The following is a 27,766-nucleotide window of genomic DNA, read 5'->3' as shown; positions in this document are numbered from 1 at the left end:
ATTGGGTTGACAAAGAAAATCAAATGAGACAATGAAAAAGTCAATTTCAAATATCCAGCAAGAAGAACTGATCACCATTTCAATGAATAACACATAAAAAAGTTCGAAGCACCATAAATGAAGAGAATCAAACTTTCTAAAGGAGAGCCTCCTTATGAGCTAGCCAGAGCGTTATCTAAAAACTACCTCAGAATCAGGCCCTTTCATTAAAGTCTTCTAAATTATTTTTTATTCTATTAGATATTGAATTCAAAAAGCAAAGCTTTATTAAATTTAAGCCTCTTGGTTCTGGAAGAGACAGTCTGAGTGCTATTCCCAGCTCTGTGACTAAGTACAAGACCTAAGCATTATAATCTTGAGCAAATATGTCTCTCTTTGCATCCAGGTGTCCTCAGTAAAATCGGGATAATAACAGACCCAAGACGGTTTGCAGGAGAGAGTCACTGTTTCAATATGTTAATGAAATATTCTATGTATTTCCACGGCACTGTTAAATCTTCATATATGTCAATGGTATTCCAGGGTTATTCTTTTAAGTCTGAAATTAAGAGTAGCGAGAACAAGCTGAGTGGTGTGGTGCCATATTCCTATAATCCCACCACACAGAGGCTAGCTAGGTCAGAAATACCATAAATTCAAGGGCACCCTGGGCAACTTAGTATGGCCATATATAAAGGGGGGAAAAAAAGAAAAGAAAAACCTGACTATAACATTGTCTGGAAATTACATCACAGGGCTACAAGGTTAGCAATTTCTGTTTCTCTGGCTCCCTGCCTAGTTTCCCCTCCAAAGGCAGCCTAGCAGTTAAAAGTTACTAAATAAACATTTGGTAAAAGAATGAATGGAGACACCAAAAAACGATGTTTTTCCACCTAGAATATACTCCCTGAATTACGTGCCCATATATTTGAATAACAGTTAAGAACAGGTACATACAATTTGTCACTGAACTGGGCTTCAGTGTGACCTCTCTCATGCACCAGCTATGCTTCAACCCAACTCTGCTACACTGTTATAAGAGGGGGAAACCAGGTGGCAGTCTGCTGTATGGCAAAAGATGGCCACTTCACTCATCATGTTTGAATGCTTTCAGCTTGGTGATGATCTCTGGTTCAAGTGCTTTCTTACATCTCTATTCTCTCATCAACCTGATGCTTTAACTCAAAAAAAAAAAAAAAAAAAAAAAAAAAAAAAAAAAAAAAAAAAAAAAGAAAAGAAAAGAAAAGGAAAACAACTCAAAGCCAAAACCCCCTCCCCTATTCAAATTTATACCCAAACGATTGCAATGGGTGCTACTTCTTGAACTACCTTTGGACAGGGTGAACACCTGGCGAAATGCTCTGCTGCTTTTCATCCACAGTTAACTGTATCGTGGAACTGCAAACATACACTCAACGTTACTGGCTGACGCCTGAACTTACATCCATTGATTAAAAAACCAAAACAAGACACTGCAGTTCATTCATTAATCAAGACTGGAGAAATTCTGCATTGGTTTTGCCTACCTACAAAAAGTTTAGAACTAATTATGCATATGTAGGGAGGGAAGAGTATAATTAAGCTATTCACATAAGGGGAACCGTATGACACAAATTACTGGTAAGTAAAGACTACTCATTAGTAAAAATTACTCAAACTAAAGACAGTTTGGGTTCCTGTTATCAAGATCAATGTCAACAGAAATCCTCTATTTAGGAATGGTCATAAGCCTAAGTGTGGGCTACTCATCTTTTTTGTCGAAAGTATATAAAATAATAAGCATTTGGGGTGTGGAAAGAACGGAATACCTAAATATAAAAATCATGTATACATGGAAATCAAGAAAACAGACTTTGGTGGGGCACTTTATTTTGATTACTACAATTCAGGGGCTACAAACAGCCTCGTTTTATAAAGAAACAGCTTTATGTCAAATATTTTACAATCCATACAGTAAAGTGATTACACTTTATCCCCCAACAAGTACTGTGATGATATGCTGAAACCACATTCAACTTTGCTGGCAACTGAAGGACGCATTCTGTTTCGCTGGAAATCCCACTTTACAGGAATCACTTGGGTTATTTTTACCATCATTTAAGTGGGCCTATGAGCAGTAAAATAGATCAGAACACTTTTTTAAAATGTCCAGGAATATCAAATTAACAGGCATTTGCACATTACTTGGATTGTGTCTTAAAAAGAAAACCAATTGGAACATTCTGACTCAGCCAACTGGTCAATCCAGTCAAACAAGACGAATCCAAACTGCTGCTTTCACCCATTTTGACACTGAAGTGATAAAATAATTCTAATCACTGAGGTATTGTGTTCACCTACTCTTACAATAGTCTTACAATCAATGTGCAGAAGTGCCTTAGAACCTTTTTTTCACCTATGAAAATTTTGCAAAGGAAAGCTGCAATAAACTATACGATCTTCAGGGAAGTGTAAGTGATAAAAAATTGAGAAAAACCCAAGAGTAACCTGAATTTAAAATAAATATGATTATGATTTTCTTTTCTGATGTTCTTTTCACTCAAAATAATGCCAATTGAACTTCTCAGATTTTTTGTTTATGTCTAAAGGGTTAAGAAATGCATTTCTTGTCACTATACTGAGCAATAAATACATCATGGCAGGAAGAGTCCCCCTCCAATGCACAACAGTCCAGAGTTTTACTTGTAATAGTAGTCAGAGAATTAGAGAGTTAGAGAAAAGAAATGAGAGAGAGAATAAAACATCTTTCAGAAAAAAGGAAAAGATGGTGATAAAACAACTAAGAGCTATCTAGCTCACTGCTGAATTATCAGAGAATTACTGAATTCTCTGAGCACATGTCCATTAGTACCCTGGATTTTTACGGAATGTCACAAATAAATAACATGAACATAGTTCTGCTGGTTTACCTCCCACTGGAAGACATGGAAAGAAGAATTACATATTTATTTTTGGTTTGATGGCAGGCAGCAGTGGAAGCTGAACCCCGGAAATGGCTAGACTTCTGAGCAGTGGGCCGGGTACGGCTGGCATGAGCTCTTAACCACAGCTTAAGCAAAAGGTACCCTAAAGCACTGTGAGAAATACCTTATTATCACCAGAAATTACAGGCCATCTAATTAGAAATTTTTCTTCATGGATCTGAAGAACATAGTGGTAAGCAGAGCCCACCAAAAATTTAAAAATCCTCTTTCTTCTTCTGTAGGTCCCCATAATTAAAGACTCTACTACCAACCTAAAAGACATCTTCCCACTAAATAGTCAGCTGATCCTCAAAGAGGACAATATGGTGACAAAGTATATGAAATCAGGGAAAAACAATTTTTAATTGTATTTAGAAAAACATAATTCAACAATCATGATTTCACTTTTACTAGTCAATAAATAATATTTACTGAACACTTCCTGTGTTTCAAAGAATGTTCTAAAGAGCAACACTTTCCAAATCTATGTGGCATGCATGTTTTCCTATCATTCTCAAAGGACCGAGAGACTGATGCACTATGTGACAGACCTTTTAATACAATGTCCTATAAGACAATAATGGTAAATTAATATGCATAAGTTTTCTTATGCAACAATGAGTTTAAAGACCATATGTTAACACAATGTGTCCAGTCAGCTAATCTACCAGCACAGGAATGCTCATTAATAGAAATGTCTGCAAATAGATGCAGACACCTATACTTCTAATTCGATCCTCCCTGTTAACCCACAGTCACCTGTAGAAACTAAGCCTGGCAGAAAACAGAGACCCTGAGGTGATGCTGAATACCATAATCCAGCACATTCATCCTGAAACACAACAGAGATTGGCTTCACATAATTTGATGTTTCAATACTTTAAAAATCATTTCTCCTCTGACCCTTAAGTAGGTCCATACAGTTTACTTCTTTTTTTTTCCAACTCAAAGACAGTAATGGAAGACAGGCCAAGAATGAGAAGCTTCAAAATGACTTATAAATCTATATTGCATAGAAAAGTCCCTCCTGGGCAGAAAAGGAAATTAAGCAAGGTCATGATAGGTTTTCAGAAATCCACCCTATTGTTCACAAGCAAGAGTGAACATAACAAATTCCCTAAAGACAAAGGCCTTCTCTGTCTCACTGAGAAATTTTATTACAAAAAAAACCCCATATTGTTGTCCAATTAAATTTCAAGGTCAACCTTATTCAACTTCAGTGGCACAGTTCTCAAAGCTGTCTGTATATTACCGGTTTTTCAGTGTTGGGAGCAGCTCAGGGCTATTACCTCATTGGGTAATGTAGGGTCTCTCAAAATAAAGTGCTAATGTCTAATGTTTTAAATTGTGGACAGTACAACATTGAACATGGGAAACTACTAAAAAGAACAGTGCAGAGCTCTTTGGTTTACGGCTGCCAAAGGCTCTTCCATCACAGAGAACCTGGAGCAAGTAACTCTCAATCATTCACTCTAATGGAGGAGAGAAGAACTATATAGATAATCCAATGTCGAATAATCAGCTTTGCAAAACATCCCTTTCCTTTGAACTTGAATGATGGTACATCTGGAACTAAGCAATTCATTTAGAACTAAGTCAAGGCCCCGTGAATGAGACTGGGTTGAGGAAGGGTTAAGAGCCTTAGTGTCACCCCCAACCCTTTTTAAATCCCACTTCTTCTGGCAAGATAGATAGTCCAGGAAGGAAACACAACCCCTCTCTTCACATTGCTAGGAGCATCCATACTCAGATGCTAGGTAGGCATCCTGAGAGAATGTGAAAGAGGAGGTAAGTGGCTGAAAAAATATAAAAATCTCTCACAATGACTATATGAGATAAACAACCGGAGGTGCTCAGAGATCTCCACATTGCTTTGGTAGCTATTATTTATTTGCCAAGAGATTGGACCCAACCTCCAATTTGACTCAAGTTTGCCTTCTCAGTATTCATCATCTTCTGTAATTATTTATCTTTTTGTACATGCTTAGTTAATGGCTGACCATATTTCATTTTAGTCTCTCTTGTACACTACCCAGGTTCATAGTAAATGTACAGCTAGTAGTTTTTGAGTAAAAGCACAAAAACAAAGGTTTAAGTGCTATTAGCAAAACTGAATGCAAGAATTTGGAAGGAGGTGTCAACTATACATTTTGTACAGTAGGTACCACCATGAGAAATACAGTGGCCAAGTCCCTGCTCTGCACCGATTAATGCAAAACATGTATAATCATCAACATCCAACTATGTCTTTGCCTATGATAACAAAACTGTCTTAATACCATAGCAGGAATCTATTATCAATAAAATAGAAGCTCAAATCTGTCCCATTACTTTTTAATACCAACAAAATACAGAATATATACTTTATATCAAATATACCAACAGTGGTCATCTCTATACAACACACCATTAGAGTTAAAAAACTAAAATAGTCATTTTATGGGGTCCACTAAAGCAGTGCTATAGAATTGCATTTCCTTGCCTATGGGCCTCTCCCTTAATAAATGAAAATGCCTTTTTAAATCAGAAATTGGGAGCTGGAATTTTGCAGTCTGCAACTCTACACTGACAAGAAAATGAGCTCTTCCTCACCAACAAAATGTCTAAATCCAATCCCTGAGTCATCCTCTTCATCTTCACAATAAGGAAAGCTATCTTATGCTAGAGAAGCTGGGTGCAAGAAGGTGCCTTCTCAAAAATTTATTCCTCCCCCTTAATTATGAAACAGGTACAAGAATTCAGGAGCCATGAAATTAATTATTTTCTGAAAAACATTTTGTTCAATTATTCACTGTAGAGAATAAATGATTAAACGCTACCAGACCTGTCTTTGCAGTTCTGACGAAGACCTTCTGTTGATGATTGTACCCGGTCTAATCAGAAGTGATCATGAAAACAAAATCAAGTGGCCCCTCCATACCCATGGGGGTTTATACCTAGGACCCCTGTGGATCACAAAGTTTGAAGATGCTCAACTTTCTTATATAAAACATCTGCCTGTACCCTATGCATATCCTCCCATATAATTTAAATCATTTCTAAATTACTTAGAATAACTGTATAATGCAAATATTATGTAACCCATTGTTATACTGTACTGTTTAGGAATAATGCAAAGAAAAAGATCTACATTTTCATTACAGGTGAGTGGTTTTCTCCTGAAATATTTTCAATTGAATACCATGAATATCTTGCTTGGTTGAATCTAAACTGCAGATATAGAAGGCTGACTACTAGGCAAGAACTAGATTACTGGACAGTTTAGGCCTCCAAAAGGACCTGTATTCAGAGATCTATCCTTAGCAAATTACTCTTGAATTGGCATATAAATACCTGGAAAGCAAAGATACTAAATTTTACCCTTTATTTCTCATAAAGGGTAAAAGGATATACTTCATAAAAGGTATTTTTTCTGTAACTACCCCAAACACTTACCTTACTGCAACCTCAGGATATCAGAACTGAATAAACAGTATCTCAGTATCAAACAAGCTAAAATTTGTACCACAAGTATCCCAAAACTATCTCCCACACCTTCCTCTGGCTTATTCCTACCTGTATCCTGTACTGCTCTCTTAAATATCCTCCTAGTTTCTTAACTCAGCAGTTTCCCTGCCACACTGTCATTGAAGTTATGCAAGTATTTGTCTTTCCTTCTTCTGCTGATAGTGTGTGCTTGATTTAAAATATTATACTGTATTGAACCATGAAAATATAGACTGCATTGCTTCAGTTGAATACATCCAATCTACTGTACTCATCTCCAACACACTGTCTTGTTTCATACCATATCAGATTACATAATCGTTGCTTCAGTAATCCAAACCTTCCACTACTGTAGGAAGTAACACTTATTAAGGTGCAAATCTTAAACTATCTCTGCGCATGCAGCACGGCCTCCACCACCACCGAGATGGTACTCACCTTCTTCTTCCTCCTCCTTTTCTTTTTTTCTTTGGCTGCTTGGGCTTGCTTGTGCTCCCAAACCAAGTTGGTGAGATTAGCCACATATTCGTCAGTCTGCTGCAAAAGGTACGCCAAACGCCTGTCTTTCTTCTGATCGATCAGTTTCCTATAGCCCTCTTCATCTTCAGCCTGTTAAGGAAGGAAGAGAAGGCTGAAAGCGTTACACACCTATGGACAGCTCCATTTCATACTCCTCTCTCTGCTCCACAACCTGAAGCTTGACGAGGAGTGGAGAAACGGGATAAGCCAGGATGCATGAGCCAGGGCAGCAGGTCGGGGACTCAGCAAACAAAGTGCAACCCTGCTGCCTAGGACCCTAGGGGTCAAAGCAAAGTCAGAGCTCAAAGTGCTGTGTGAGGTGTGATCAAACACTGTGAGGCAGCTCTTGGTTCTTCTTTGTTTCTTGAACCGCATAAAACTTCAAATATGACAATCACACCTCTGAAGCCTATTTTTAACTTTAGACTGTATTTTGGAAAGTTTTCAGTGCTATATAATCCAAAGAAGACTGCATGGTACAATCACACATATAAGCAATACCAAGCAAAGAAAATGGACTCATGGGCGACAGCTTCTGCATTACTACCCCTCGGCCAGCTCCTTCCCCTAGCCCCAAATTAGATCCTCAGGGGCAAATTCCAGATCAAATATCCTTTCACTTATAAATATTTCAAGAAGATAAGGAATTGAGTGGCCTTTTAGCAAACAATCCCTTATACTTACAAACATTTCCCTTTTTTCTTTTTAGCATTAGAAACATATATTGATAGAAAGGTCAAATTTAGGGGAGTTCTGTCAGAGGTGTGCACTGAGTTTCAGCCCTAGATGACTGGAAATAAGACACTTTAGCACCTGAAGGCTAGAGCTGCTGAGTAATAAAAGACAGAATAATTTCCACCTGCACCATCTCCCATTAAGCAAACATTATGAGCTTAAACAGAAGAAAATTCTGATGTACTCTGAGCCATTTTGAGAGAAGTCTTTTTTTACACATCCCCTGAAAGAACATTCCAAAATATTTTTCTCATGTGATGCTCGGGGAAAAGGGGCACACACACTGCAAAATCTTTAAGAGGCAATTCCGTCACAGGAAATTCAGGGGCTTCAGTTGTTGGGTATCACTGCAGCATGTGCTCGAGTGACAGCAGCTTCATCACTGGTCTGGCTGCTGTCTGCCCCATGAATGAGCATGAACCTCAAATGCTATTATAACTCTAATTGCTTTTGGTTATGGTTGATCTCACTTGAAGAAAGAATGATAAAAAAAAAAACTTCAGTTTCTCTATTATCTGTAGATTCCATCATTTAATTGCAAAAATTAATGATTTGCAAATGCCTGATCATTAGCGTCAAACCAATCTGTTACCGAAGTTCTAATATAGTTTCACTTCAGTTGAATCAGACGCATCCGACTGCCCACCGCTCCAGTTACCAATAAAATGGTCTCCTTAGCTGGTAAGACATCTCTTGGACAGTTCTCTCCCTCCCAAAAATGAAGAGAGAACAAGAGAAAGGAAGGATAAGATTGAGGAATATCTGGAACCAGAGCCTTTTCAAAATGGTGCCTACACTATAGGATAAAAACAATTTACTAAAAGTAAAATGCAAATTTTAATGCCAGCAAGGAAGACAGAGTTACTTAGAATCTTCCAAGGTCAAAATTATGGACTGAGACTTTATTTTCATCCACCTAGGCACTGTGTTCCATACAGACCTGCAGGTCTCCAACTATCATCATTACAAATTGCCCTCACTTTGCTAAAATCTACTCTGCATTTTGTTTAACTTCAAAAACAAAAAGTCAATATAACCAAATACTCAGCCCAATGATATAAACCTAGCCCTTCTGTGTTTTATATACCCATTAAAATCTAACAGTACATATGTAACAATCCAACAATAGCCTTTAAAAATAACACAGCTACTCTAGAAAAGCACATTTCAAAATTAAACTAAAATCACTTTTACAATGTTAGAGAATAATTTCCATCATTTAACAAAAGAAAAGGATAAGCACCAGAGATTTCAAAAAAAGGGAAATGCAGGCTAGAGATGGAGCTCAGTGGTAATTGCCTGCCATATGCAAGGCCTTTGGTTCAATCCAGCACAAAACAAAACAAAAAAAGGCCAAAAATCCGAGCAGTATATTAGCAGGCAGTGGCACATACCTATAATCCAAGAGAACACAACTTAACAATACCCTGTATAAAAATAAAATTTTAAAGAAGGATTGAGGATGGACCATGCGTGAGCCACCACCAGACAGGAACAGATAGACCCCAGCCTCTCCCTATGAGTCAGCGCCATTTGCAGACTGGGGCAGAGACAAGGTGGCCACACCAGGAAACATACCCAGTCCGGGAACCATAGCCATGTGCAGGCTGCCGCCAGACTGGAACAGCTAGACTTAAACCCCTTCCAGTGCACAGGATGGCAAACAAGAATACCAAAGCCCCCCATCCTACCCCCTACTGTAAGTGACCAGCTTATCCAGAGAATCACAGGCTGTGATGGTAGCTATAGAGGTGAAATGCAATTGGATGCCTGTGATACTCTGCTGCTCTACTAACACTGCAGGACTAGGGACTGGGTCTGATCATGGGTTCAATACTCAGTGTGGCATCTAGGGGGGAATCTCCTTCTGAGGGTTGCAGCCATTATTGATTCCCTATGGTCTGGTTTTGGAAGCCCCATATCATTCCCATTATTCTGTTGGGTTGGGTTTTCTTTTCTTTTGTTTTTGTTTATGTCAAATCGGATGGCAGGAGCAGCTATTTCAAAGACAGCAAAAAATATTATAGTAACAATTTTGGATTTACTATTGGCTTGTTTTGAAGTCCTTGATTGAATAATTGTTTTGTTTTTATTGTTTGGATTCTATTCTGTTCTGTTTGATTTTTACTATGTCCAAAGTTATCTGTAGCTATTTTGAAGACATCAAGAGGCATTATAGTAACTATTACTGATTTCATAATGTTTTGAAGTCCTGTACCTCTTACACTTGTTTCTTTTGATTGGTTTTATTCTGTTTATCCTCTTTAAAATGAAATAAAAAAACTAAAAGGATTGATGATATAGGTCAGGGCTAGTATGCACAAGGCCTAGGTTCAATCTCTAGTACAGTAAAACAAAACAAAAACTCTTAGATATTGTTAGATTCAAAGACACACTAATGAGTTATTGGCTCAAAATAACTTGGGACATTAATCTCTACAAGGTCAGATTTTTACAATAACTAAATTTGCCATTCTTCAAGATCTATCAATCTCCTGTAAAATACAGTACCAGCCTATTTGTGAGAAGCTATCATCTGTACAGTAAAGGTAACCTAGGACACAGAAATGCTACGTTCATCAGGAGTGGCCTTGAATTTGTGACATACATTGTCAACAAGGAAAGAGAAAATGGTCTCTATTCTATTCTCCACACATTCAAAGAAACACGATAAGAGATCTGATGATTAGCTTTCGTTTTCTCCCTCTCCTGCTGCCCCACTGCACACGCTCAGTACAGAGGGATGTGAGCGCCCACCTTATCTGTTCTCTGCACCAGGTTCTTACCATGAGTCTTCGCATCCTCTCCTTTTCAATCCGCTCTGTCTCCTTCTTCTGCTCCCTTTCAGTGTTGGCATGCCAGGTGGCCACTGCTTTGGAAAGTTTCTGGATCTTTCCAGCCACGGATCGATGGTACTCCTTAAAATCTTTTGCATGTTGCAGAATACTATTCAGGTATTCCTAAAGCATTGATCAACAAGGAAGAAAAAGAATATTGAAGATCTGTTTTCCAATGTTTTACAAGGTGTCAATGTAAGCCAGAAGACTCTCAGTACATTTGTGACCCAATTCAGAGACTAGACTCTCTTTTTGCAATGGGCTCCCAGGTGTGTCTCTGCAGTGGAGGTGTGGGCTAGGGGATGGTGGAAAAGAAGCCCTCCTACATCTATGATGTTAGAAGCTGCCTCACTGGCAGGTTATGGCTGCCTGAAAATGGAAAGACCAAAGGTGGAAGGGGACTCAGAAAATGGTAATGATAAAACATAAAGCCATTGTTCACCCTAAAATAATTCAGAGGTTTCAGTTATAAAAGTAATGTTTCTTCTACTCTTACTTAATTACTTCAAAACTGTAATGCAAAGTAAGTTTATACGAAGTTCACAATGTCACAGTAAGTTGTATTCACTTTTTAAAGCAGCAGAAAGTGTATGTCATTTACACTAAAATCCACTACTATTTTCAGAAGGAAACTAAGACTAAAGCACAGAAAAACAAAGGAAATGTGTACGATAATCACACTAAATCAAACTCTATATAAAAATCTATCTATCCCCATTAAAAGGAATGTTTATAAATATGTGCCCCATGAACTCTCCAATTGATCACTTCAAAGAGTCCAGGATACTAGATTTATATTTGTGACACAGATAATTTTCTAATTTCTTTTTTCTTTTCTACGTTGTTTCTTCCCAGGATTTTGCTGTAGGAAAACTCACCCATGCCCACCCACTCGGCAGCTTTCCATAAAATTATGAATATGGCATGTGTTAGAGACTGAGTGCCATCCAACGTCATCGGCTAGAATGCTAATGTCCAGAGCGATGGTGCTATGGAATGGGACCCTTATGAATGGGGTTAGCACCCATGTAGAGGGATCTAGAAGAGCTCTCTTGCTCTTTTATTGCTACAGACAAAACTTGTCAGTCCACAACCTGAAAGAGGGCGCTCATCAGGGCCTGACTGTGCTGGCATGCTAATCTTGGACTTCCAAGATTCAGAACTTGACAAGCAAATTTATGTTGTTTATAAGCCATGAATTCTCTAGTGTTTTGTTGTTGTTGCTGCTGTTGTTAACACAACCTCAGGTGACAATGCTTCACAGGACTTTAAGGAAGTTGGTCCTAAAGTTTATCCTGCCACTGACCAGTTGTGCCTTGGGCAGGTGACCTACTTGTCATTTATCTGTCTTAGTCTAAAAGTCTTGGTCTAGGAAATGATGTGACCGGGCCATGTAATTCCAAAATCCCTTTCTACTCATTGACGCTCCCCTCCCACAAGAGGACGTGTCTGCAGGTGCTCTGACCATGTCCCGTGGCCCCACTGGACACCTCTGTGTAAGAAAGGGCAGGCAAAGCCCAGAGTCTGCCAACCTGGTGTTTCTGCCGGCGCTTGCGCTCCTGCTCAATCTTCTGCTGCTTCTCCAGCTTCTCAGTCATGCGTGCCTCTCGCAGAGTCTGGCGCTTGCTTCGTTTGTAGGCTTTGGAGTTGAGTGCTGTCTCAAGGGTGGTGTCCCTCCGCATGCAGGCCACCACCTCCTGTCTCAGCTGTCAAGAGGAGAGCGGTTAGACAGGCTCCAAGCAGAAGCCGGCTTCCTGACCTGACCTGAGCAGGATGAAGTTCTACATAAAGTCTCACGGCCACTCTCTTTTAAGAAATGAACTAGACTCATGTCAAATTTACATGGTATTTTCAAGAACTGTGTACATTTTCCAAATTATTCAAATCAAAAACAATTATAGTACTGTAATGGAAAGAAAGAAAAAATGTGGATGTTGTCCTCAATATATTAATTCATTCTACTGTTATTCTAATGACATTAATTTATTAATAAGTTTTAAAATTTTACTTCATTTTAAATGCCATGGTAATGTTCTCTCATGTTTAAAGGTTACCTTTCCTAATGACCTACAAAATGAGGAAGAGTTCCTTTCTGTTCATCTTATACAGTAACAGCAAGTACTCAAACAACATGAATTCATATCCTCAAACAAATAACGGAAAATACTGGTTTTGTTTTCCTCTCACTTTAACAATAATATTCTTTGGAAAATAAATCTCATAATATTTATATGATAGACTTGTCTAAGATCTCAATATAGTATTTTATCCATATTGCATGTTTTCTGGTGGTAGCATGTGGGGATTTGAGCACATATTCCAATAATAATTCAATTGAACCTGAAATTGGCATCATTTATAATAAATATAACAAGGAAACTTTACAGTTAACAGATTTTTCAATAATGTCAAATAAAAATCAGAGACCAGTATCATGAAGCTAATTTGAATTTAAGCAGATTCCTGAAAATATTGTTCACTAATATTCATTTAACAAAGTGTCATCAAATCACAGATTCACATTAAGAAGTCACCTATAAGAAGTAAATGAAACCTAAAGAATTTTTCCTTTTCTTCGTTAAATTTAATCTGAAACCTACTCTCACGAACCTACAGCCGATAGCACCCAGCCACCACACATGCCCTTCTGTGATGATACCCAAGAGTTCACATGGCAATAGCAGGTGGTGGCCGTGTGATTTTAGTCCCATCCTCCAACAGATCAAATCACACACCTCAGTACTTCAAAACTACACTTACTCATTAATAATTCATTTAGCATGCGCCAGACTTTAACCATCTGACTGACAATGTCTATTGTCTCTATTCCCTTTCGCTTAGGAAGGCAGTCGGTGGGCTGCTGGGAGAATTGCACCTTTTGGATCTACACAGCACAACGCAGAAGAGGCGAAATTAGTTCTGCCTCATTTCAGTAGTCTCCTACTGACTTAGAAATGAGAAAATAGATCATTAGACCGGCTTTTAATAAGTGACTACCAAGAACCTTAACAAGGCCAGATAATAACTCACTGATTAGTCAATCTGTGATGAAATGCCCCAAAGTGAGATTTTTATACATAAATAAGTTACAGGACATTGTTTTAAGGATGTCTGGAAATGATGAGCTTTTAATTACACAAATTATTCTCACAGTCACGGCTAGTATTTTACATCTGTGCTTACTAAGAGATTCTCCTCTACCACCTTCTTATCTTCCCACCGAGTCACAAGAGCAAAGAAGAGCGATCCCAACTATTCTCAAGGCTTTTCATCCACAGGAACAAAGCACTATCACTCTGATTTTTTAAACCACAGCAGACAGGAGAAGAAAATGTTTTTGATATACAGAAGATGAAAAGCTTAATAAGTAGCTCATCTTCACTACGTTTAACTATCGATTGTTCATCTAAAAGATAGGCCATTTTACTAAGTTTATATCCTTATAGCAGTATTGAGTAGGCTAACGGAAAGCCACAGATAACACTTTAGGAATAATTACATTTATTTCCTACATCTCAGACTCATGGGGAAAAAGCATTACCTGACGTTGGAAATTGAGTAAGCGAAGTGCTTTCAGTTCTACAGTTGCTTTGGTTCGTAAATCTGGTGGCAAAGAGCCAGGCAGGTTTTCCAGTTCTTGTATCCTATGAGCTATGCGCGCCTGGAGTCTGACAGAAATAATAAAAGGGGAAGGGGGAGATGGAAACATGCATTACAATTCAATCTTCAGTGATCAACAACAACCTCACTTCAAGTTCACAGAAACATATTCCAATGTTGACAGTCAGTTCTGACACCCAATTAGATTTTCTGATGTTAAGCAGAGAAAAACCACCTTTGCATTGATACAGATATGTGCTATAGTTTACTTAATACTCTTTCTAAATAACTTTTCACTAATACCCAGAAGGAGAGGCCATCCTACGTAAATCCCACATTCTTGCTTCTCTTGACAAATAAAAAAAATGAGAAGAAATCTGAGTTGCTGTTTAACTGCAGCCAGCCAGAATACAGAGCTAGGACTGCAGATTCCAAGCTTCCAGCTCTGTCCACCCTGCCAAGATGCTGATGCCAACAGCAGTTGAAGCAGAGTGAGCAAGACCAACTGTAGGAGCTGAGGCCACCAAAATCAGCTAACTCAAGATATTCTGCAAGAGCCTTGCCAACTAGAGCTACTTCCTCTGTGCATACACAGGACAGATTAGGCATTTTCAAAAATCAGTCACAGCCCAAAATAGCCTTTAAAATCTACAACTTCCTAAGCCCAGTATGGTGGCACAAACTTGTAAAGCCTGCACTCAGGAGGCTGACGCAGGAGGATTCCCACGAGTTCAAGGCCAGCCTAGGCTACATAGTTAGTTCAAGGCCAACCCAAATTACATAATGAGACCTTGTTCCAAAAGAAAAAAAAAAAATCTGTGAGTTTCTAGAAAAAGGATGCAGGGTAATCTTATTTTAGACACTATCAAAACATAACTACATACTTCCTCAAAATCAAAGCAAAATAGAAACTAAAAGATATCAATCACTCTTTCTTCATCCATTTGCAATACTATTACTGTTTTGCATACTCATTGTTTTGGGATACTAGTAATTAGTTTTAAATCTATTCTTATAAATAATGATATACCACTTAAATCTAATTTTAGAATGATCTTCTAAATTTGGGGCAAAATTGTCTTGAATAGATTTCAACAAGGAAATAGTAATACAAGCCATAATATGTTAACATAGGAAATAAAAACTGCACTAAGTTTTTTAACACTAAGTTGTTGAATGCACAATTATATTTAATTATCTTTTTTCTCTCATCCCCCCTTCTCTCTCAACACACGCACACACATACACATACACACACACACACACACACCACTACAAGGTAAGTGCTGTAATGAACAAATCTCAGTGATGAGATAATTAGGTAATATATATATATCACAGAGCTACTAAAGAAAGGAACCAAAATTGAAATCCTCATTGAATTGATGGCCAAACAGAAATAATAAAAAGGTAAATAATTAAAATAAAACTTTCTGAGAACTTTCCTGAACCTCAACTATGAAAGTTGAAAATGGATTCTGTTAACAGTAAAGACTTTTAGATGCTGTACATTATTAATATGAAAGAGTAAAACCTTCCCGACTTAAGACACTTTAACATTTCTTCTTCCCACAGCCCAAATACCAAAACGAACACTTTTAAAAAAATCTATGGCTCATTGGTTTGGGAGAGAAAGTGCTACCTTTTTCAAAAATTTAAACGTGATTGTGAGGGGGAAAAATGACTTATTTTTCTCTGACTTTACTGAAATAATATAGAGGATAGATTCTTGCTTTATTTGGCATATGTATGCTATTGATTCTGACCAGTGGGTGATTTATTATCATATGTTAATATTGTGACTATTACCACACTGTTAATTTACCTAAGCACATCAATACAAATCATAGTACACACAAACGGTCTAAACATTCAACAGATTGAAAAATTTATGAACTCATACAACAATTGGTTTTCACCATTATTTTCTTTCAGAAAAAATCATTCAAATTCTTTCAAAGTCTTCTAAAACCCTTTAACAAATGGGAGGCATGGAATTATCACCATGTTTTTTATAGACCATATGAAAAAGGATACTTCTTAATTTATCCAATTTACTTTCTCAGCTATCCATATAGCCCCATCTCCAAATACAGCAAGAGATGACGCATCTTAATTCTCAGGGCATTAAGGGAAAAATTTATTTAAGGGAGAAAATAAAACGGGAACAACTTTACCTCTGAACTACTTTACGGGCTCAGGATTATGGCCGTACTAAAGAAAATTTCAACACTGCAGCAGACTGAGATGATGGCAGCAGTTGGGTTGGGCTGCTTCCTTGGTTCTAGACTCTAGATTTAGTGCAGAGCTTTTTACTTGAATACCCTAGAATTCAAGCCTCTCCTTGGTATTCTGGTTACCTCTTTTCGTCAAAGCAAGTCAGGTGCTAAAGAATAGGATGGCCGCTTTGTTCTCTTTTAATCTTCCAGAGGGCTGTGGAACTAGAACTAAATAACCACAGTCCAACAGGGTTGATGGTGCAGAGTTTACACCGCACTGAGGAGCTAGGGTGGGGAGCAAGGAAAAGTGAGGGGAGGTCAGGAGGTGGCCGTGGCTTAGCGCAATGAAACGCTCTGAGTTTCTGGGGTGCTGGAGTGGGGGGAGGTGGGGAGTACAGTGCCCTCCTCCCAGCACTGACTGCCTCTCCAAAGGGTTTCAAAATTGGTCAGTGAATCTGAGTCCCTAGCACAAAAGGACCTTTCCTTTATGAAACAGGCCAAAAGTACACCATGCAAACTCTAGTAAAAAGGAAAAGATTTCACAGTGAAATTACTTACAATTGATTCAGCACAAGGGAGTGGGGCAGAAAAAGTACAGGAGGGGCTTCCTTAACACAGAAAATTATATCTTTGTTGTTGTTGCTCTTAATAGAAATCTTCATTTTAAATAATGCTCCTCTCCAGACAATTTCATCTTCTCATAAATGGGATTCAGCAGGTAGTGCCGATAAAGAGATTCAGGATTCTCAACTTCCCGAAACAACAACAAGATGTAATACTGCAAGACTGCGGGGGACTCATTTAGTGTCCTTGCGAGCATAGAAAATTGAAGCAGAATTAGGTCACTCTGGTTTTTCATACAGATGAACAGTAAATCAAGAAGGGTTACTGTTCTGGCAAGAAAAAGAGTTCCATTAAAGGCAACAGATATTTGTTCAGGTCCAGAGGAGAAGTTTATGACTCCTGGAGGAGGGTTATTTGAACAGAAAATGACACTGGTACATTTTGTTCCTTCAAGGAGCTGAGTGACACTTAAAAAAAAAAAAAAAAGGAGCAAGAGCATGTGTGACTTTTGGTAACGTTGCTGGTAAGGCAGCTACTGGGAATTTTTGAGAAGGAATTTTCAGGGCTGTGATGGAGACAATGGCAGGACAAAAATACTAAGTGGCTTCCTGACGCAAGCAGCCTGGACTACTGTTTTAATTCAAGTGTGAAATACATCTTCCATGCAAACATTTGTGGCATTAATGTACATGGTAACTCCTGAAGTACTTTTGACCAAATTCCTAACTCTAACTACAAGGAAATGATACAAGGTGCCTTGAGAGAACAAAGAAAGGTGTGCCCAAAAGGATTTGAATGAATCTAATTCAAATAGGGAAAACGTTTTAACCAAAGACCTTGCACAGATCAGAGGCAAAGTGTTCACATGCAGGAACTTATTTATGCAGTGACTGAAAAAAAAAGATCAATTTGTCAAATGTTTGATTTTTATGGTGAACAAGGAAAAGCAGTCAAGTTTAAAAGTGTAAGATTTTAACAATTCCCTTGCAGTTCTCATGGATATGGTAAATGGTATTACACAGCTCAAAGAAATTAACATGTAAAAAAAGAATACCTAATAGATGATTTTTGCTGAAAATTTATCAAATTGTAAAAGAGGTTAAGACTTTGTTTGAATTTTTCTCCAGATGATAAAGACACAAGGGACCCATCTAGTAATCAGGCTAGAGGTTAGCAAGTCATTTTAGTACAAAGGATTGAAACAAAATCTGCTATCTTTCACAAGTGTCCAAGGGACTTAATTTAACTCTTTCAGTGACAAATTTAAATAATCTCTGCAGTCAAAGGATTAATATTCATCTAGACAGAAGCCATCTATTACTCTATAATTAAAGATAAGTGATGTCCCTGTAACACTGCCAGGACAAACCCATGCTGCTTCTCCAGGTGATCACAGGAAAACGCAGGATAAAGTTGCCACCAGCGTCTCGGACCCAGGGTTTTCCAGATCAATGATTACAAAACTCTTACAGCTTTGTTAACGAAAAGACTCTTTTTAAGCAATAACAACAGCATGAAAAAATAGCCATCACACCCATTCTGCCCACAGAAAAGATAGAATTTTTTTACTGAGGCATAAATAAAAGACAACAACTTTTTTTGTTTTATTTTTTGGTACTGGGGATCAAACTCATGACCTTGTGCTTACCAGGCAAGCACTTAAGCCACTGAGCTAAATCCCTGACACTACCAGGACAACAGGTTATTCTACACTGGCATAGTGCTAAATACTTCCCACTTTGGCAGACAGTCCACTGAGATCAGGTTTCTGAAACAGGTACTAAAATGACCTCATTCCTAATGAAGATGGTCCTGCAAAGAAAACTCTGGCAGAATGATACAGATGACGTAAAAAGATGCTTAACTCATGCACACGGAGGAAACAGGCTGAGGAAGGGGAAAGGCCACAGATTATACAAAATTTTTAGGTATAGAGAATGTGTCATGAGAGTGCTCAGATCACCTAACAAATGTATGCTTAGATTTTCACCTTCAGGACAGGGAAGAAAAGGGAGTCAGAATTTCAGAGCCACCACAAATATAATACTTCTTTATCCTATTATTGACTTTCTCATTACTTTGAAATTTTAGTCAATAATAACATTTTCTAGCACACACAAAGACAGTTTTTCTACCATGGATGTACTAGTATTTGGGTTGATAATGCACAAAAATTATTCACTCAGAAAGTTTGCCTACTGAATACTGAATATGGAAGTATCATTTGATGGTGAGTATCCAGCACTCCAGGTATACAAAACATGTTGAAATAAGAAAATAAAAGTTCAAAGTAAAAGCCAGGTGTGATACCACACCATCAGGGAGACTGAGGCAGGAGGAACACCCAGAGTTTACAGCCAGTTTGGGCTACATAATGAGTTCAACAGCCTGGAATACATGTCAGACGGCATCTCAAACAAACAAAATTGTAAAAAACAAAAACATGTTAATAGCCAGACATAGTAGCACAGATTTATAATCCCAGCTGAGGCAAGATTGTATATCCAATGGCCAGTTACAGTGATTCTTTCAGAGCAACTCTGAAAACTAAATAAATTTCAATGTTATACCAAACTATTAAGTCATATGACTTTCAATAAAGATGAAACAAATGTTTTCAGAGGGATCCCAAACATTACCTACTAACACTATGATTTTAGAATCTATTTTTTTTAAATTAATATTTGTGAAATAATGATAGCCAATATTTACAGGCTGTTGCTGTACCATCTTATCTTCCTTTTAAGGAACACTATAATACTTTCTTTTAACATACAAGGACAGTCACAGAAAAGAGATGTATCTTGAACCAGGTAACAGAACCAGTGAGTGACAGAGCATGATTCCTATCAACTCCAGAATCCACAATCATAGCTTTCTTTTATCTTGATTCAATACTTTACCCATGCTCCCTTTGGGGTTGCTATTAACCACTTAAATGCAGTATCTAACTATAGCCTGCAGGCCAGCTCCCAGCCACAGCCTGTTTATAGAAGTTTTATTGGTGCCAAGCTGATGCATTACAACCTGGAGTTGTGTTCACATAATCAAGGGCATAGCTGGGTACCTGTGTCTGTGACCCGAGGGTCCACAAAGTATAAAACATTTGTCAGGTCCTTTACAGAAAGTTTGCCAAGCCCTAATTTAGCTAAATTTGACAAATCAGGTAAAAAATAAGTTTCTGGGAGTATGAGTTTAAATAAGAACTCCATCTGAGGACACTGACATAGGGTCTACTTACCAAACTGAACCAAGCAAGAGACTAAAACATACATGAATTAAATTGTTTGACATCAAACTAGTAAAACATACTTCAGTATCCAGAGATGTGCCAATAATCTGAAGGCTAACCCCAGACCATTTCACTCATTCAGGGGTGCAAACCGACAGACAAGGTTATCCATTACACAGTCTGAGACTTAGAGGGCCACATCTTGGACCCACATAACTCCACACTGGGCTTTGCATCTTCAGGTCCCCAGAGCAGGGTCATGCTGCAGGGATGGGTAAAGGTTTTCTAACTTGAAATCGTGCAAACCACAATTCCATCAATCCAGTGCCACCAAGGGCCCTCCAGTTCCTGACTTTGTTCTGAAGCCATTCCCACAGCGCAAATTTCCACCCTCAGAGCTGCAACTCTCACCCCATCCCATAACAATGACCACAGCCCCTAGACCAGTGGACACTTGCTGCTGGTCACCATGATTTGACCCCTACCGCGGAGCAGTACCTGTACTCCCGCTCCTGCAGGATCTCCACGGGGTCCAGGCCCTGCGGCTTCTGGATGGGGCTGATGCGGCTCTGCTTCTGCTGCAGCTGCAGGATGGGTGAGGGCTGCCCAGGTGCTGCCTGTGGGACAGAGGGCCCAGGCACAGCGGCGGGTGGCGCGGTGGTGGGGGGTGCAGGCGAGGGCCGGCCGCTGGTTGCTGGCACCTGCAGCTTCTGAGGGGTGCTGGTCCCGCTCACCGCATCCAGCCCTGGGCCTGTGGACACAGAGCAACACGGGCAGGGCAGGTGGGTGTCATCTGGCTACTCTACCCCTGGGGCCCATGATGGGGACTCAAACACCCAAGAGAGGACAAAAGGAGGACAAGGTGTGTTGTGGGGTGCAGACAAGAAGAACTTGGCAACTGTCCTTAAGGAATTCACTAGCATTGCTGAAAATGGTCCAAAAATGACTCTTGGGTAATGAATTAAGGAAATGATGGGTTAGCTTTTAGCATAGCCCAAGTGTTTTAGTTTTTTGTTTGTTTGTTTTGTTTTGTTTTGTTTTTAAGAATGGCAAGTACATTCAAACTTCGGAAAAGGGGCTTCCACAGCAGTTAAACTCATCTAGGCAGCGTCTTAAATCACATTTTGCCACCTGTACTGTGGTCCCTTCCCTGAAGACCTCCTTCGGTCCCTTACAATCCTGAAGTCCCTGCTGGAGGAGACCCACAAGGGACAAGGAGCTTGCTGGGCTTCTCAGGGATCTGAAAGGGACCCACATTTTCTGTTAATGAGCTTTTAAAAAGCACCATTTGAAGTGCATCTAGTGAATCTGGGCAACTTTACAAAAGTCACTATATGTTAGAAAATATTTCTAAAAACATTCAGTGTTAGGGGGAAAAAAAAACTATTCATGTCCTCAATAAACATTAGCAAAGAATAAAATTCAAGAGAGCATTTTTCTCCTGTTATCAGAAGAAAATGACATGTAATCTTCAAGCTTATCAAAATGCATTTAATATGCTAATTTAAAGTCATTTTCTATATTAAACCTCAGAGTTTAAGTTAATTGCTAGGTATGGATCTAAAATAAATTTTCTACCTCTCCTTCTAAGTGAGTATTTAGTTGCCTTAAAATTATAAATAAAATTAGTGATGTTAGCAGACGAATCCATAAATTTAAGGAAAAAACCTCTGTAGATGCTAAACCACTAACAGGCATTCTTCCAAGTATTTCTACATCCTTTCTAAGAAAATATAATGTTATTAAGTAGTAACAACAACGATAGTCTATATACTCCAGTGTGACTTACTAATTAACCATAGGAAGGCATACAGTATGAAAATGGAACACATTTATTCAGTTTATAACAAACACCATTTCGAAATGGGCTTAAATGACAATGTAAAGAGAGCTATAAGCAAACATTTTGACAGGAGGAATGTGAAGAACTAGAACTGCTCTGGAGACTGCGGCGTGTGTTAGCGTGTGCGTGTGTGTGTGCACACGGCACTACGGCCGGGTTTTCTTTCCTTCTGAAATTAGGCAGAACTTTCTAAAAGACAGATTTTTTTCTCAAGGTAATTTTCAGCCTTACTGTGTATTTGATCACATCCACTCTCCCCGCGCCTGCCTCCCCACTGGAGGCACGTTCCCCTTTTCTGGAGGGTTGATAAAAATCCATCTTTGTATTTTTTAAATGGAAAAATGATCTCTATTTGAATTTTATGGTGATTTCTCCTCTAGAGACTGCATTAAAGGTCTGTAGCTTTTACTGTTTTTTTGTTTGTTTTTTGGTATCAGGGATCAAACAACCTTGCACTTACCAGGCAAATGCTTGTGTCACTAAGCTAAATCCCTGGCCCTATTTTCCTTTTTTTTTTTTTTAATAAATTTTTACTTTTGTTAGTATTTTGTATCATAATTATTAGCACATATTCATGAAACAATATATTGGGTTGATGAAATTTTCATACATGCAAATAATATATTTGATCACATCCATTTTCCCTACCCCCACATTCCCCTATTGGAGGCCTTTTTCCCCTTTTCTAATAATCTATTTTAGATATTTTAAATTTCAGATATTTATCATTATAATGAAGGCTTTTTATAGCTAAATATTCTCATTTTTTAAATAGGAGATTATGCATAGTTCTTCATAATAATTTTTATTTATTTAGAGTTGCTTTCATCCACAAATGAGAAAAAAATTCTAAACATTGAATCTCAGTGTTAAGCATTGGTATGAGTTATGGAAGGAAGTCTTAGAATATTTTTCCCTATAGATCTTTAAAGTAGGGTATATTTTTCATTTGGGTTGCTTTAGGTGTGATCCATTCAAATGAGAAGAGATATAGATTTCTAACATTTATTTTAATTCTCTGTGATTCTATGAATCTCTAATAGGCTCAAGAAGCTAATAGAATTAAATATATTGGAAGCTTGGGTATAAGCATAGTAAGTAGTACATTTAATACACTTTGATCCTTTATAAGCTACCACCTTATAAAAAAGAAACTTAGGTCTTAAGATAACATCCATAATAATTACTTTAAGTTCAGTTTTCAAAATGTTTTAATCTCTTTTCAAAGTCCAAATAATTCAAAGTTGACTCATTTTGGACACATTCTTTAGCTTTATTGTCTGTGCACTGATCAAGAAGACCTTGAAGACCCCTTAACATATATTCAAGTTATTTTTAAAAACATATTTAATTAAAGAATGATACCCAGAGTGCATCTCTCATCCTGTCATTTTTAAGTCTATAACTCTAAACTAGATCTGATGCATACATGGTGATCCCTCATTAAAATGGCTTTAATCACTAAATATAAATACATTCTAACTTATTCACCCCTTACACTAAAGAACAGAGAAAGACCCAGATGTGGACTTATACATTGAAATCTCTAATTTAAAAGTACTACAACTTGCTGTGCACTAAACAGGTATAAAGTGTTCTTGCCTTTCCATAAAAATTATACATTTTCATCTCAGTTGTATCACCTATTAGGTGTGTGAGCCTGAGCAAGTTACTCAGGCACTGGGTGGCTCAGTTCCCTCATTGGCCAAAAGGAGAAACACTAAAGCCCACCTTACAGGCAGTGTTGCAGACCCAAGGAGATAACACATCTGTACATTCCACCCTCTGATCTTGTATTTATTCCCACCAGGGACAGGGAAGTAAAAAAGTCTAACTTAATCACCATCCTCAGCTTTAAACAAAAACCTCATGGCAAAAGAAATACTACTTTCTAGAAAAAATTTCAAAATGCCTTCACAGCTTAAAACAACTCAGCACAAACACTCAGATAAGTACTTGTTTGGCATCAGAGTCACTTAATAAGCAAAGCCCATTTCCTAATTAAACACAAGTTCATTTACTGCGTGGGCCTATTTTCTCTTCCCTCCAACAGATTGTATAAATACTTCTATTTACAAGATGTTAGAGAACCAAACGCAGCTTGCTGCAATTAGACATGCCCAGAATGTAACCACCTATTCATTAGGTTTTAGGCACATCCTTCAGGCAGCTTGCAGAGTTTATCTGCCTGCCTGGCCTTGCTCTCTGTCTACAGAAAGCACTTCCTCTATTCCAGAGGTCCATAAGGGAGGGTCCTTCCCTGAAACCTTCAAGTGGAAAGCTAAGATAGTGTTTAGCTTATCTCTCATCCCTCTCCAATATAAACTTAGACCTAATTGTCAGAGGTACAAGACGCTGGCTGCTCCCCCCTTTCAGTCTTTGCCTCAGTGTTCTAAGTGGAAACATGCCCTGGCCTTCCAGAAGGTGGTCCTTACAGTTCTAGGAGGTCTGTGTGCAGCCCATGTCATCCTGTCTGATTCAAAGGAAGAAGACAACAAACATTAGAATACCTAAGTATCCCATGCACAGAATTTCAGTGAATTCAGAGTTGCCACTTGGCACATGGGACCTTTATCCAAACAAATGTTTTCTGCATTAAATAGGAATGTAAGTGGTTTCCACAGGCTGGAAAAAGTAACCATAGAGTATTTAAATTAACCATCTTAAGAAATTTCAGTTACCAATTAACATGAGAGGTTAAACACTGAAAAACAATGAGCAAAAGAACTTTCATTTTGTATCATAAGATCTGTTCTACAACTTCTCTAACCCAGAATTTTTCCATTCCTATTTTTATTTTGCTTTAATCTCTAAAAGGAAATGTGAATCAAAACAAAAATAAAAAGATAAGCAAGACTTGAGTGGTACTCATAGCATCAAGGACATATTCCATAGTAAGGGTGATCACTATTTTCCAGGGGAAACCACCTGAGAGCTAGCTGTTTATCAACCCTGCTGAATCCCCTGGGTAGGACCCTGTCACTTTTAGTGAATTCTACCTGAAGTAGGTATGAGGTGGACCACCCAACTCCAGAACTTTCTCCCACGCACGGATGTCACTAGGAAATGGGACAAGAGAAAAACGGAAATGCAACTATCTCTAGATTAGTGAACATACTAAACTGCACTTTCTCTTGAAATACTAGCAGGGATATTTATAAGCAATTACACACAGCTATATTTTTAAAAAGAAGATAATAGAGTTTAATATTAATTTTTTAAAATATTGTCTTATTTTCATTGATTTTACCTGTTGATCTGAAAAAAAGTCTTTATCAAGTAAGGTTACATGTTACCTATGAAATTAGATTTGTAAACAAATTCTGCAGTGCTGTTGGATGTAAGCGAGAAGGGGCCATCCTATTTGAAGGAAGGATCTTCTTTTCCTCTTTCATCCATGGCCTCCTTGTCCTCTCCGCCATAAAACCCTATGTGCCAAAATATTTTCATGTCTAATGAACTCAACTGTCAAGAAATAAAAAGACCAGGGGCTGGGGATTTAGCTCAGCAGCATAAGCGCCTGCCTTGCAAGCAGGCAGTCGTGAGTTCGATCCCTGGTACCGATAAAAAGGAAAAAGACAAAAAAAAAAAAAAGAAGAAATAAAAAGACCAAGCGTATGTGCACCCATGCTTATAGCAGCACAATTTGTAATACCCAAATCTTAGAAACAACCCAATACCCATCAACCATGGAATGGATAAAAAAGATGTGTTACTTTTATACAATGGAATATAACTAGGCTATAAAGAAGGATAATCTTGGGGCTTTTATAGATAAATGGAGGCAACTTGGAGGCAACTTGAGACCGTACTCATAAATGAAATAAATTAAACTCACATTTGTAAGTCTTGTATAGCCTCCCTAGTGTAAAAAAAAAAACAACAGAGAGTAATAAGATCCAAAATGTACAACAAATGTTGTGATAATGAAAGGGAAAGAAAGTGCTCAAAAGAACAACTGGGATAGGAGAAAGGATAAAATGAAGAAGGGTAAAGATTTTATGTATATATATTTTTATATATGCATGTGTATATATATAGATACAATATAGATAGCTATAGTACTAACCTTTGTTGGTTTATCCAAAAGAACAGTTAGTTGTGCTTTTATTGTTTGTTTGATCATTTTTTATACCTAAATCTTATAACCTGAACTACTTCTCTAAGACAATAACATGCAATATACTAATTAGTGTTAATTTTCTATTTTTTTTTGAAATTCTGTACCATTTGCATCCATTTTTATGTTTTGCTTTTTTAAAATTAAAAAAAAAAACTAAATAATTAACTTCAAAAAAAAAAAAAAAAAAGAGAGACCAAGCAGTGGGTAATAAAACAAAACCTTTGAAGGACAAGGATCTGATAAAGGCAGAGGTAGGTATTGAAGGTGCATAATGAAAAGGATTCCTTTCTTCTAGAAATCATCCAGAAAACACTCATGCAACTGCTTATAATAGAACGTGAAGTATGGCTTACACACACATACCCAGTTAACTGAAATTGCAACCTTTAAAATTCATTATTTCACTGAGTTCTACTTGGATCTTGGGTGAAAAGATTTCTTAAACAAGTAAATTACCACCTTACCTTCTTAAACAATATTTTGGAATTTTTCCCTGCTGAGTCTAGAATATTTAAAAAATACTAATACTTGCATAGACCTGTGACACAGTGACACTCCAAGGAACACTGCACGTACAGTAGATTATGCTGAAGTGACAAGGTTCTAGACAGCTCCCTTTTGGCAGGTTCAGGATCTATTCCTTCCTATCCATCACACATTATCTATCTGGTTGTGACCAGCTGGCTTTTTCCTGAAACTCTTCTAGCTAATACTACTAGACACTGAGATGAAGGGTATACAGGGTACAAAGATGCTGTAGATACTGTGTTTGGAGTAAAAGTGAAAGTGGCTCTACACAGAGAGCTGAGCTCTGCTCTGCACACACAGGAGTAAATTTCTTGCATTCATATCTAGATAGGTTGCAACCGATTCTCCCCCTCATCTTGAGAATATTTCCCAGGATGATCCCATGTGAGAAAATGGCCAAGACCATGAGCTGCCAACTCAGACTGCTAGGGTTTGTCCTGCTCCTCCATTTAGGAGACATGTGGCATGCAAGAGATGCTTCCTAGTGAGAACAGAGCATGGCCAGGCCAGCAGCACTAAGCATAAGTCACACACAGGAATCCACATCAATACTCTTTCCTTCTATCTGGACGCATTCTCCTGAGCTGATATTTCACAGTTTTAAAACCTGTTGCAGGTTCATGCTGACATTTTGGGCTTCGTTTTCATACATGACCTTTCCAGTTCCTAATGCTTAATACCTTTGTGGTAGTCAAACAGAAATCCAGATATCCAGTGATACTCTCTTACCCTTAAAATTCCACTGTGATGGTCAAATGTTTGTGGCCCACCTCCAAGCTCCTAAGTTGAAATCCTAACTCTTAAGGAGATGATATTAGAATGTGGGCCTTTTAAAAGGTAATCAGGCTATAGGAAAGAGCCCTCATGGACATGATTACTGCACTTATGAAGCCCCAGAAAGATCCTTCACATCATGTACCATGTGAAGACATACCAAGAAGGCACAGTTTACCAACCAGAAATCAGGCCCTCACCACACACCAGATCTGCCATTGCTTTAATCTTGATCTTTCTAGCCTTTGGAACTAGGAGTGATACATTTCTGTCATTTTTATGCCATCTAGTTTATCATGTATTTTTGCAATACCCTGAGTAGACCAGGAGACCCATTGTGTGTGCGTGCATGTGTGTGTGTGTG

General features: G+C 38.1%; 1 protein-coding gene across 6 annotated transcripts in view; it reads right to left on the bottom strand.

Annotated features, from left to right (window-relative positions):
- Positions 1-27,766, bottom strand: part of Smarca2 (SWI/SNF related, matrix associated, actin dependent regulator of chromatin, subfamily a, member 2) — a 174,760-nt gene that overhangs the window by 122,482 nt on the left and 24,512 nt on the right. For all 6 annotated transcript variants that reach the window (XM_003472196.5, XM_013155035.3, XM_013155036.3 and 3 more), the window contains exons 5-9: positions 20,633-20,885; positions 14,061-14,187; positions 12,052-12,225; positions 10,469-10,642; positions 6,867-7,037 (exon numbers count right to left, since the gene is read on the bottom strand). In XM_003472196.5, the coding sequence (XP_003472244.1) occupies positions 6,867-7,037; positions 10,469-10,642; positions 12,052-12,225; positions 14,061-14,187; positions 20,633-20,885 (899 nt within the window). The remainder of the gene's footprint in view (positions 1-6,866; positions 7,038-10,468; positions 10,643-12,051; positions 12,226-14,060; positions 14,188-20,632; positions 20,886-27,766) is intronic.

Source organism: Cavia porcellus, unplaced genomic scaffold (genome assembly GCF_034190915.1).
Source record: "Cavia porcellus strain 051 isolate PalLab524CR breed Dunkin Hartley unplaced genomic scaffold, mCavPor4.1 scaffold_1, whole genome shotgun sequence".
NCBI classification, from domain to species: Eukaryota; Metazoa; Chordata; class Mammalia; order Rodentia; family Caviidae; genus Cavia; species Cavia porcellus.
Note: the sequence above shows the minus strand (reverse complement) of the source record. Positions and strands in the feature narration are given on the sequence as shown.